At 36.6% G+C, this 14010-nt stretch overlaps 1 protein-coding gene across 2 annotated transcripts; it reads left to right on the top strand.

Annotated features, from left to right (window-relative positions):
* Positions 1–9525: 9525 nt before the first annotated feature.
* Positions 9526–13583, top strand: tmed7 (transmembrane p24 trafficking protein 7). Of its 2 annotated transcripts, none has more exons than XM_066711295.1 (4): positions 9526–9621; positions 9923–10140; positions 10371–10616; positions 11295–13583. In XM_066711295.1, the coding sequence occupies exons 2-4, from the start codon at positions 9979–9981 to the stop codon at positions 11529–11531; spliced, it is 645 nt and encodes a 214-aa protein (XP_066567392.1). In that variant the 5' UTR covers positions 9526–9621; positions 9923–9978; the 3' UTR covers positions 11532–13583. The 2 variants fall into 2 exon arrangements, with proteins under 2 accessions (XP_066567392.1, XP_066567393.1); XM_066711296.1 differs by having other exon boundaries at positions 9554–9600.
* Positions 13584–14010: the final 427 nt, after the last annotated feature.

Genomic DNA, 14010 nt, shown 5'->3' with positions numbered 1-14010 from the left:
CAGCCCCAAACAAGTGACAAACCCACTACACCAAAAGAACAGTCCCCTGAGGTGATGAGTTTGAACACTGCGCAGTGCAGGGACCAAACGATTTTGTCATGTTTGTATTTCAGTTACAGATAAATTCCTTACATTTAAAATACGGCATGTGCCACTTGTTGTTAACTGCCAGTAGGTAAAGGGATTATGGCATATAACAATAATGCATTACATCTTCACCCTGTAGATGTTTTCACTGTTATTTGAATTCAATTTCTTGGTACCAAATAGAATATAACTGCACCAAAAATAATTAAAAGCAACTGATAAAATAACAAACATACACTCTCTTCATTGTACAAACAGTACTGTTGTTTTTCTTTTCTCAAAGGCTCTTTAACAATTAAAGGCTTTCAGCTGAGAGATCACAACAATTCATCAGGACACTTATGCCTTGGTTGGAAGGTTCCTAACACGACATGTAGACATGGCACAGCTCAGAACTTTAACATGTGAGAGGATGCCAATGATCTTGATATTCTACAAATAAGTCTGCCAATCATATAAAAAAATGATAATTGTTATCTGTTGAAATATGTCAGTTGCATTTCGATATGTCACTTGAAGCTGTAGTCCAAACTAGAAAAATTGAGTTCCCACTCACTTGGTGCCTAAGAACAGACAAACAAGATGACGAAATCTCTAACCTTCGAGCCGCCAGCTAAAAAAAACTGTTGGCATCGAAGAGCTGCAATTATTAACCTGATATAGCAAATTGTAAAGTTAATAATGAAAGAACTTGCTACTGTACAATTAAAATATTACAATATTAGAAGGAATGTGTAAGGGGATTTTGAACTAGGTTCCTGGTGGTTTTGTTGAGTGGAAAGGCTTAATTGTATTCAGATGTTCAAAAGCATCTGTTTGAAATTCATGGATGGTAAAGAAAGAAAATATGTTTACAATGACACAGGGGAAAGTTAGTTGCTGCGTGTGATTTTCTAACAATCCCAGCCAATGTCCTTGGAGGCTTAACAGATTTAGGCTGGGACACCATTAAATAGAATAATGCAAACAATGCAAATAAAATTGTCAGTCTATTTAAGCACAGTCATTTTAAAATCGTATAAGTTATATAGTTTATTGAGAAATAAGTAGGTAAATAACTGGATCTATTGTCTGTAATGTTTTGTAAATTAGGAAAACTACCAGGAATCTTACACTGCAATTGCAATTTATTGCAATTGATTGTGCAATTTACTGTGCCTTAATATCCATTTCTCAATATTTCTATAGCCAACTAAATATAGTCTGTACTGGGCTATAGGGCTTTAACCGTAGTAGGTAGCGTAGTAACCTTGTATGACCCTTTCTGGCTTTTAATTGACCTTTAAAAAGTTATGAGATAAAATGATAATTAGTTTATACAACAACTTAGTCTACAATAAAGGCAATAAAGCTAAATAGCAGGGAGCTAAATGACTCTGTTACTCTTTGATAACTACAATGTTAAATCAGGTTATGGATCAAAGTTATATTACTTGTTTTCCAAAATGGGTCAAAGGAGATTTAACTTTTAAAGGTACAAATACAGTATAAATCTGAAAGCTTGTTCAATCGTTATACAATTTAAAATAATTATTTATTTGGAGGGGAAGAGACAATTGGTCTCTAGTTACTCAAATGCCATTTGTAGATGTGTTATTGAATTATTTATAAGTGGAGATAAACTATATATTTGAAGGATAGCTTTGCAGTTTGTGAAGTACTGAAACCAGTGCAGATATTATAGCTGTAATGCTAATTTTGATTAAATGAAAAATGCACCACATGAGGGGAAGTCAATAGCTAGTTTCCCATTTTGTAGATGTACTGTAGTGACAAGTCACACCAACCCCCCATTTTCAATGACTGACTAATGTTTCAGACACTTTCAGCTCAATTAAAGGCATTGACCAGCAATTGATGAGTATGGAATATTTTACGCAGACAAAATGTATTCTATTTACTAAATTCTCTATAACATGTTTAATGCTTTGTATAATGAATCAAAGACAATACAAAAGAATGATTAATACTGTTATGTATCTCTCCTTTTCTAAATGTAACAAGTATATAAGCAAGTTTTAGCCAGAACTTCGTACATCTGCTGAATAATTCCAAGGAGTTTCAATGATTTCTAAGGTAACACAATACTCAATTTGCAAAACAATGCTGCTTCCTTGGCTTTGGCTGTAGATCGTAGGTATTCTTTCACTATTATGAGCAATTTGTCAAGAATATGAATATGAACAGTAAAAAACAAAGCTAAAAACTGTAATTAAGCAGTAATGTGTGGATGCTCACCACACATTCAGACCGCACAGCAGGCCTTCACAATCTCTGACCCTCTCCAGCTTGTGAGGCATTTAACTTGCTCCCAACTCCAGCTGTCATGACAATCACTCCCAAACCACACCAGTCCAAACCAGTTCCCCACTTGAACTTCCAACCTATTGCGGACCTGATGCAAGCTCATGAGGCAAGCAGACATTCACTCACCAATGCCAAGCACAGGGCAGAAAGTGCACAAAAGCACACACGCTCCCTCCAGAACAATACCAATGGCAGAACAATAGTTGCTTGTTTATAGTCCGTCCATCGCCCCCTTGAATGCTACTGCCTGAAATGAGGAAGAAAACCAAACGACAGCACAAGTATTATACAAACTACTGACTCTGTAAATGTCAAATTTTTCATCTTAACAAAATAACATAAAAAATGATCCCCTGAACGGATTTTTTAAATGTCTGAAATAGACAGAAACATGATGAATACCAACCTTACCAACGCACACATAAAAATGACACTGTATAGTTACAGCATATAGTTTTTACATTTCTATATTGGTACATCCAAAAACAACCATACTACATATATTTGAATAATAAATACGTTAAACAAGAACTTGTCTGCCAATAACAAAGGAAGAGAAAAAAAGGATTTCAGGAATTCAAAGCACTTTCTAAACACGGGCATTCTACTGAGATGATACGTGGAAAAATGATACGTGGATGATATGTTACTTTTGTCATTCTTGGTGGCCCACAGTGATGCACACAAGAAAGCAACGATTGTTTAAGTGAAATACACTGCGTGACAAGCATTCAGTTATATAATGTGTTCAGAATTATATAACTGCCATGATAAGAGACATCCTTCCATATCTTGCTCAATACACAGTGAAAGATATTTGAAAGATAAGCCAATTTATGATATATGATTTGACAGAATCATATAGTTAAACATGAGTAGACTAATGGGCAGCAAAAGAGCAATGGCAAAAACCCTGCTCAAGTGACAGATGCATGGTTTCACATGGTTTCATAAACAAGTATACTGCCAACAGTGGCATGACAGTCTTAAAGCACCAGGGGAGCAGAACCACATTCAGACTCCGCTAAGCCAGGTCAGTAGGGATCCAGGAGTAATGTAATGTGGGGCAATGTGGGAACTCTGCCTGGGTGCCACACCCTGCTAGAGGATTCACAGGATAGCTAAGGGGTAAACACCAGTGGCGCAGGGCCAGAAACATGCTTAAGGATTGAAGATTTAAGACCGATCTGTTTTCAGCCCATGAAGATGGATTTGTGCATACATGCATAATTTCACCAGGAAGGACATTCCAGGCTTTAGGGCCATAGCAACAGTTCATAGCTCTGTAGTTCAGCGATTAAAGGTGGTTCATGCATTCTCCGGGCATTGCTTTAAGCATTTTGCTCATAAAGTGTTTCTAAGAACTCTGGCCGAATTAGTTTAAAGCAGTCAAAGTGTTTATTACAGTCTTTTAAAAAAAAGAAGAATTGAACTAATCCTCTCAGTCTCTCTCTAAGTCAACACTCACTCATCTTGAAACTTTCCCTCAATTGTGACAGACAATCTTTACAGAATGATTACTGCGCAATTTAAATCAAATAATAAGTCCTACATTTCTGATAGCTTAAGAGGTGGTGGGGGGCAGGAAGGGTGGTTTCACACAGATGCTGAGAGCCCTGGAGTAACAATACATTTTACATGTCACCCGTGACTGGATTCACAGCAAGTTGGCATCTAGGCAATTTGGGTGTGGTTAATTGAATAATGATACAACATTTTGATCTCCAGCCAGCCAAAGGTTGATCAGATTGATGACTGCAGAACCCAGGAGATCTCTATAATTTCCTGTGGTTTAATTTTCAAGGGTAACCAATATATACATATATCGTTATGGTTTATAATAAAAAATTCAACTGGTTTTTTGAAAATCAATCTGTGTGTCCCCTTTGTATCCCACCAGCCAATAATTTCATCAACTGATTTATTCTCCAAATCGACATGAATCAGCTTAACGTCTTCCTGACTATTAACTTTGTTTTCTGGAATACATGGTAGCATGACAAATCATATTTCAAGAAGAAGCAACAACAAACAGTTAAGAAATTAAATAACTGGTTACAGGGATAGTCTGCACAACTCCTTTATCTGTCAACCATTATGTGCTTCGCCATAGTTAATGATTCTCTGGCTTGTATGTAATACATTTTTCTATTTTTTCCACATTTAACATTTGGTTTTGACCAGACCAGTTTTGACTTTTTCCAGAAAGCTTAACACTTATAATGAGATTTAATACCGCTTATGTGGCATGTGCATTTAAAGGAATTCTGTTATATTGATTTCGAATGCAATGTATTGTGAAACTGTGAAACTACAATTAGTCCCTTTCAATTTCTGTTACGATCTGTCTTTTTGTTTCTGTTATCAGAGTCTTTTGATTGGCAAAGTACAATGAATCAAACGTATTTCATAATGGGGTCAGTGTCCCATGTCTGGCTGGAGTGACTTAGAACCTCATTAAGCACGTAAAACACGGGCTTCTGGTCTTATCTGAAGGCCAAAAACCTTATCAAAATAAACCACACGTAGCGGTGTTGGCAGAACAAGCAGCCCAGGCTATTTCAGGTTAGACTGCACCAGATTTTATGGAGTAACACTGGGGTGGATTACAGTGTTTCTGAAAGAGCACTTGTTGCAACACCCGTTTGCAGCTGGCAGGCTCTGCCCTGCCTGACAGCTATAACTAATTAAGAGAGATGATATGCATGAACACTATGTATATCTCATTTGTTCAGAACAATTGTTACACTTTTAAAGTATGGACATTTTGTTTAGTTTTCACTTGATTGTAGAATGAGTTTTGTCACGTTCATTGTAATTTTGATAATCACATTATGGAAAACTACTAGTTTTGTCTTGACTCACAATGAATTTCATCAAACCACAGTGATATTTAGTTTCTGTTTTAAAGATGGTTACCTTGAGACTGTGATAGATGGGAAGATACAAAGCCATTGGGCCTATGAGGGTCTAATTTTAGATTTAAATTCTTATTGGAACAAATGAAGTAACATTAAGAAAAGCAAGTGCTGTTTCACAAGTGTGTTAGCTTAGTCTATCACACTTATTTAAAAGCAGTAAGTGTGTCTTGTGTGCACTGAACATTTTGAGTTCTGTGCTAACTTCTTGGGAGCGTAGTGCCAACATGAATGAACAGGAAATTCTGAAAAAAAAAAACTAAATTCGCACCACTTGGGCCTTGAAAGTGATGTCTAAGGGCCCCACTGAAGAGGGGAAAACGAACTCTGCATTACGTAGCAGTCCTCACTGGCAGACAGGTTGGGGGCCTATTTTGCATATAGACAACAGCTGGGAGCAGCTTATGTTTACAGACAGGTTTTCCACAGCAGTTGAGTGTTGCTCCTGTTTGTTAAATTGCATTAATAACAAAACCCCTGAAACAAAAGGCACGAGGTCTCCTGCAATGATAGGAACATGATGTCTGCTCCAGAAAATGCAGTCCTTCTCTGTCTCACCTTACATCAATATCATATGATTGGCTGAGATAGATTAGACACTCCCAGGTTCCACCAAGTGTGCCCTGTCAACCAATATCAAAACTACATGTATATATTCCTCTATATTTCTGCCATTTCTTAAAGAGTTGCTTCATCGCTTCATGAGTGATAGGTGGCTCTTCCCTTGCATGCATTGAATAAAATGTCCAGAGCTGATAATCATCCTGAATCCTGAGTCTCATTGGATAATGGGGAATGACTCCACTACACTTTGCAACTGCCCTTACACGCACACAGATTTACATTGAATTGAATAGTTAATAACATATTGTTGCATCACATACTTATTTAACTTTTCTAGTTAGTTATGTAATATTCATTAGGAAGTACACACCATTATGTACATCCTTTGACTCCCCCATCACTGTAAATGATCTCTCTTAAAAAATAAAGGATGCTTACATTTGTACAGCAACGTTTCCTGCTTTCGCGTCTTGGATTCGAGGTAACTGAAGTGTGCAAAGTGTGCGTGAGTGATTGTAAAATGGAAATAAAAAATTCCTCATTAATTAATATATGAATACCACAGGATTAACACATCAATACCTCGGATTAAGTGCATGATTAAAACTCTCATTTTAAATTATTCTCTCTGAAATTCAATTTATACTAATGATATGGATTTTTTCAATCTCAGTATATTTTTATAAGAAAGTGTATTCTATACAAGGATGTGATCTACTATAGTTGAGTTTTTTGGTGAAAGAGGAGGAAAGAAGTTTTAGAGTGAACAAGTATGTTACTGATAACGGTTTCGGAAAACAGGAAATGTAATGATATATGTGCTGTACATAGTTACTGATATTAAATTAAACAAATCAAGTAGTTAATGCATGAATGGAGCTGTGCGATCTTGCCATCTTCATGTGCATATTTAATATTAAATTCCAAATGCACCACTTTGAGATTTGCCTGGAAACTACTAAGTTGAGATTTTCTTTGTGCACATAGAACACAGAGGATGTCTTTGTTTGTATCTGTGTCTCCTGAACTGATTGACAACACTAATATGGCTCTTTCAGATACCATCAAAAATATTCCTTTCCTTTAAAAATAAAAAGCTTAGTAACTCTCTTCAGTAGTTTTCTTATCTTATTAAATTAAGTGCTGATGTATTTGTAAATTGTTTTTATTTACTACTTGATGATTCATTCTGCTATTGTTCTGATAACGTGTAGGCTAATCATTTACAAAGATCTGGGTTGTGCTTATGCAAAATGTAAATATTTACTTATCAAAGTTAGATATATGAGGAATACAATGTCTCTCAGTTACATTGTTGCTGTAAAATAACATGAAAAAATGAAAAATGAAAACGAAACTATGCAATATTTACCTGAACTATGTACAGATTACTCTGTTATCTTTCTTTGCATTTGGAATCCATTGTATTATTATTATTATTATTATTATTATTATTATTATTATTCTTGGCGGTTGCCTTTATCCAGGGTGACTTACAACATAAGTGTAATACAAAGTACAATATTGTATCAATGTGCAACTATTTGTTTCACAGAGTAATTATTTTTCATTATCTATATTATAGCCTATTAATGCTGACACTTCTAGTGAATCAAATATAACCTTGTTTAGTAGCATAATATCAATAACTAGCATCCCAAATTGTACTTCTGTGGAAAAAGGTCCTGACTGGGTTTCTTTCCCCCCATGCTTTCACCTTTAGGTCAGGAAAGATACATTTTGGTGACCTATTTACAAAGTTAAAAGGCTCAGAGTTCATCATTATAATCAGATGTCAGTGTCAAAGAACACAAAGGGCATGTCACAGGCATTCAACTGCACACAGAAACGTAAGCTTTGACGTAAGAAGATCATTCAAAAGGGGAAAAAAATTGTATTCTTACAAATGACTAAATTAACAGTTTTAGTCCTGTCAACACAAAACAAATTACATATTTTACTTAAAGGTGACTTACATCTGTAAAAAAAATCAGTCACTTATTTCAATGATATTGTTAAAGAAAATGAAAAAGCTGTATAAAATGATTTAGCACTTTGATCAAGGTCATAGGCTCAAACAATCAGATTACCCTTCAGTTGCATCTAATTACAATCTTGCACCACCTGGTGGATAAAGTAGTAACAGCAGTAATTTAATCTCTGGTTGGTTGCCAGTAGCTACTCATCCAGATATTTCATGGGACATCCAAATTAGTTATCTTCAACAACATGATCTGTTACTCAAGACATAGTGTATTATAAGTGTAAAGTGATTCATTCTCTATTGAAAAGTGTACATGTACTTGATTTTCCACATATGAACCCCAGTCCTTGAGTTGAAAATAACCTGGAGGATTTTGAGAACCTGCATTTGCTGTAATCCCCTCTATCCACTACTGAAGAGATTAAATTCCGTTAACCTGTTAATATGTCTGTGAGACCAGGAATTATTATGAGTGCTTATCATTTAGCAGTCCAGAGCAATGTCATTAATGTGTTCGTCGATTACTGCTTTTTTTTATCATTTTAAATTACTTTTCTTGCTTAATGGCTTCTCTGTGCAGCCTAGACCAATCAACATTTCAAACTGGCTTAGTAACACCCACATTCACTTGATATTTATAGAAATTCCTGATAAGTGCATGTAATACTTTACCCTCACTTTTAAATTGAATTTGTCTGCCCTGCCCTGAACTGTCGAACTTTCTATGAACTTTTCTATGTCTTTACAACTGCTACAGTGTTTGCTGTTCTCTTCCTCCCCTGCACACTCCAGGTCACACAGGTCTGGATGATCACCAGCTAGGATTGTGTTTTGGAATACATTAACTTAAGTGGATCAAACCAGTTGCTGTTCTGACCACAAGCCCCCAGCTTTTTCTGGCTCTGACAAGAATATAATTGTAATACAGCCTAACTGAAGAGAGCACAATGGTTCTTCCAGTGTTCCAGACCAGTACAAGGTTAACTAAAATATACATTTACCAATTTAACCAATATTCTGAAAAGCCATATTCAACCATCGTTTGCTTTTGTAAACTCAATTAAATTTACATCCACTAAAGCAGTTTTACCTTTGATGCATAATAGCTTAGGGTTTTCTCTATCACCTATTCATTCCTTCTGTGTTTATTTTTAATTTAACCAACTTTTATAAGTAATGTCTTTGGAAAATATGTTGTGATCCAATTTCTTCTAGGGCTTTTAAAACACTACCAGCTTGCAAGTTATAGTAAGCTAACTGAAGGTTAGGAATACAAACCGATTTGTGCCTTGTGTGGTCTGTTTTTTAATACATTTACAATTAACATAAAAGCCTGCATTCAAATAGAATAGTAACACATTATTTTAGCTGAACAATGTGTAGGCTATACAACCACAAGTTAGAATAAATAAATAAAGCATTTTGGACTGTAAAAGGGAACAAACGCAGTGTGCATGCCAAATCTGCAACTGTTTTTTAAACTTAACGATCATAAAATTTATGTTTTCACGAAATACAATATGCTAAGCAGATCCGGCATCTGACACACACGAATTCCACCCCTTTGTAATATGGCGACACACTTACATAGTGCTACGAAATGTTCAAAACTAGAACCTGGCTAGTTGTATTTATATCTATGGTTCTTCCTCCACCCACAATTGTAGAGCACTTCCGGGGGCGGAGGTCACCTGCCTTAATCATTTGCCACGCAGGAGGTACCGATTTGCTTACATCCGGGTGAGGGAATCGTTCAAAGCTGTGAGTTGTTATTGAAAGATTATGGGATTTTAATGAATAACGCACATTTTCTATATTGAGAAACGCATGTAAAACCATTCATTAATCATTTACTCCATGTTTTAATTGGGCAGGGGTTGGTTAAGGCCCAAGTGAAAATGCTGCATTTTTCATTTTGAAATTCTATGCCATTTATATCCGGGTTTGCTTTGTCCATTATACGTTCCTCGGTTACATTTGTTGCCTTTAAAAAAAAACAAAAAAAACATGTATCGCTGCATGACTGTGTGTTAATCGGTCGGTGTCTAATGTTGATCCGCAGATCTCGCTGAGCTAACCAGGACGCGTTTGAGTATCAGTGGTGCCTCTGTTGTGAAGATGTATAATGCCAATATCGCAGTCGTGGTGCAGGTGCTTTGGGCCCAGCTCCTCCTAGGCTGGGTGTCCGCCTCGGAGCTCACCTTTGAGCTGCCAGACAATGCCAAGCAGTGCTTCTATGAAGACATCACGATTGGCACCAAGTGCACCCTCGAGTTTCAGGTAATAATGCCTAAATGCATACATACAGCAGAGTAGTGCACTTACTGCAAAATGGACGCAACGGTGAAGCTGTTAAGAAAGCTGGGTGTGACCACCCACCCCGGCTTGACGGTCTGATAAAATGTCTTATGCCAACATATTTGAATTGCACACAAACAAGGCATGTCTTTATCGCTTAAAAAGTATCTGATTGCTAAAACACCCTTAAGAGAGAGCTTTTCTTTGTATAGGTTGTCACCGGGGGTCATTACGACGTGGACTGTCGGCTAGAGGACAGCGATGGCACAGTGCTGTATAAGGAGATGAAGAAGCAGTATGACAGTTTCACATTCACTGCGGCCAAGAACGGCACCTACAAGTTCTGTTTCAGCAACGAGTTCTCCACCTTCACACACAAGACTGTGTACTTCGATTTTCAAGTCGGTGAAGACCCTCCACTCTTCCCTAATGAGAACAGAGTCACTGCACTGACCCAGGTAAGTGTCCCGGAAATCCTGAAAGTATACATTTATGTGTGTGTGTGTGTATATATGCAAGCTTTCTAGTGAAATGGAAAACTAGCAATGTGAAATGAGATGCCACATGTATTCATATTAGATATTGAGGTAGCCAGCCACTTGCACTTGCCATAATTGCAGTTATGAATGGGAACTTATATCCTGCAGTTTATTGGTTTAATTTTTAAAAATGAAAAGATTTTACACATTTTTGCTAGCTAAATGTATTAAAAATGTAATGATGCCCTTAAAGGTATCCATATTTATAGAGAGATTGTCAGGTCTTACTACATTCACATCAATGTAGATACTAGTGAAAATTCTTTACACCCAGTAGTTTTTGAGTGATGAAAGTGTACATCTCAGTGTATGCATAGGCCTATATATATGTGTGTGTGTGTATAATGTATGTGTAATAATATATAATCCCACATTAAAGATGTGAAGATGAAGTAATACACTTTACAGGTGTGACATGGAAAAGGAAAGCTATAGATTGCAGAGGCTGTATGTATGTATACACACATTACCTGTGAAAATATCAGAATTAGGTTTTTGTGTTTAAAAAATTAACATGCATATATATAGTATCCACACACAGAATATATATTTTCTGAGAATACAATATCACTGGCTATTTGTTTTGATCTGTTCCAGATGGAGTCTGCTTGTGTATCGATACACGAAGCCCTGAAATCAGTTATTGATTACCAGACGCATTTCCGTCTCAGGGAGGCTCAGGGACGCAGCCGTGCAGAGGACCTCAACACAAGGGTGGCATTCTGGTCCGTTGGGGAAGCGTTCATCTTGCTGGTAGTTAGCATTGGCCAGGTGGTTCTTCTAAGGAGCTTTTTCTCTGACAAGAAAACCACTACAACTCGTGTGGGATCGTAACAAACTGCTTTGCATGGTGTATCAGAGTCTGTTCATCAACTACATACTGGAGGACTACCAACACATTTAAAAAAAAAAAAAGTAAACCTACCAAGCAAACAAACGAACAAACCACAACAAAAAACTGGTTACAGACCATTAAAGAACTTGTCTCATTATTAAGGTTTTTTGATTCACAGAATATATGAAAATAAAGATGTGCACATTATATAATTACTTTTATAAGACCTGATTTATTGTCCTCAAGGTTGCTAAAAAAAAAAAAAAGGAAATGTCAATTTTCTTATGTTGATTGGAAAGGTAACAGCTTAATTTATTTTCTGTAAATATGTTGGATTTTGTTTTTTCACCATTCCTTACCTGAATGTATGCTTACAATCTACAGTAGATCCCAGATATTAAGTGCTCATTTGACCCTTTGTAAGATTTGGTTGTTTAATGTCGACACTTATTTTTATTTTTATCTGGCTTGTATGTCTGTTTTAGATAGTAATCAAGCTTTGTTTTAAGTGTAGATAACTCAGTCTTTGTAAAGACAGCTCTAAAGATAGCAGGTAAAAGGATCCTCATACTCAGACCTGACCTTTCACTCTCATCTTCCAGTATTTAAGTAATGCAAGTTCTGATTCAGCTTTTGTGCAACAAATATGGTCTTTATATGCAAATGTATTGTCATGGAAAATACTTTTCTTTTTTTACACAACAGTCTTGAAACATTAATTGTACCTGCCATTCTTTCTCACGATTTAGTTTTGGATTTAAAAGCTTGGCTAATTCTGATCTATATAAAATGTCATCCTTGCTTTGAATCGGCACAAATGTAGTGGGTAGCCTGTATTTTTTTTTTTTTTTTTTTAATCTTCATTTTTGTGATCAACTTAGAAATGGTCTTATTTTATTAATTTGCCCTTGGTTCATGTGTATAGTTATGGCCTGACTTATTTCATTGTATTGTTTTCTGCTTTTATCATTGCCCTTGTCCATGGAGGGGACCTGGGTTGTGAACAATAGTTCTGTTCCTTCAGTACAGACCAGATAAGGTACCTTGATACCACATTTTGCTTCCGGCACCAATTTGTAAAAATGAATCGCATTAATTAGCCTCTTATGTTAAATATCTTGGCATGTGAACCAAGGTGTGTTTATCGGGGAGAGGAGTCCATGTAGAAGAGCCTTTTAATCATTCACAGCTCCAGGTGCACTTGCATTGGCACAGACACCACCGAGGGATATGTCCTAGGATAAAATACCCAAAAGGAGATGAGGTATAATCTGTTGTACAACTTGGGGTGGATTCATTGGAACGATTCATCCCAAAACTAGTCATGGCACATCTTAGTCCTTAACTGTTTTCACGAAAACCTTTTGCTTGTGTGCAAAAAAGTTGAAATCGACCACATTTATTGAATACAGTTCAGCTGAATAACCCAAGTAGCTAGTAAGATTAGGTAGAGTTATACACAATCTAATCTGTTTCTTTTTCCTGCTTTTGTAAGATCTATTCCTGTGGTGCATTCTTAGAAAAAACAGCATGTGAGTACGTCCTGGTATGTGAGAATATTGAGCGCAGTTGGAACGTCTTCACTATTGTGGCTCATGTTAATTGCAGAAGCAAGTATATTTGAGTTTTTCTCTTTTCATTATTCCCTTTCAGTGAAATACTGTGTTAAATTAAGGGCATAGTGTGCATTTCTTGATTTGAATTCTTGAGACTTGACTCTTCTCCAGTTTTGGAAGTGGGTTTAACATTTTCAGATGTTCAAAATCTGTGTTGCGCAAAGGTCATTTTAAAATTTAGTATCTTGTCGTTTTTAATTACCAAATGTCCTCTGAATGCCCAGGCATTCCCCATAAGTGTGGCCCAGGGCTTGCTCTGTGATCCCCCATGTACAGGACTGCAAAGACTTTATATGAAATATGGTTTGTACATGTGCTCTCTACTGTACTTAATGGATAGGTTCTTACCTAAACTTTTTTTCTTTCTCCGAATGCTGTAAAATGTTTGGATAAAAGAGAGTGCAAACCCTGTGAATAAATAATACTAAAGTATTAGCTCTTGTAGTGCTGTATTTTGTGTTATGACACTGTGCTCCTGTATACACTCACCTAAAGGATTATTAGGAACACCATACTAATACTGTGTTTGACCCCCTTTCGCCTTCAGAACTGTCTTAATTCTACGTGGCATTGATTCAACAAGGTGCTGAAAGCATTCTTTAGAAATGTTGGCCCATATTGATAGGATAGCATCTTGCAGTTGATGGAGATTTGTGGGAAGCACATCCAGGGCACGAAGCTCCCGTTCCACCACATCCCAAAGATGCTCTATTGGGTTGAGATCTGGTGGCTGTGGGGGCCAGTTTAGTACAGTGAACTCATTGTCGTGTTCAAGAAACCAATTTGAAATGATTCGACCTTTGTGACATGGTGCATTATCCTGCTGGAAGTAGCCATCAGAGGATGGGTACATGGTGGTCAT

Source organism: Amia ocellicauda, chromosome 8, assembly GCF_036373705.1.
Source record: "Amia ocellicauda isolate fAmiCal2 chromosome 8, fAmiCal2.hap1, whole genome shotgun sequence".
NCBI classification, from domain to species: domain Eukaryota; kingdom Metazoa; phylum Chordata; class Actinopteri; order Amiiformes; family Amiidae; genus Amia; species Amia ocellicauda.
This window is presented reverse-complemented; position numbering and strand designations above follow the sequence as displayed.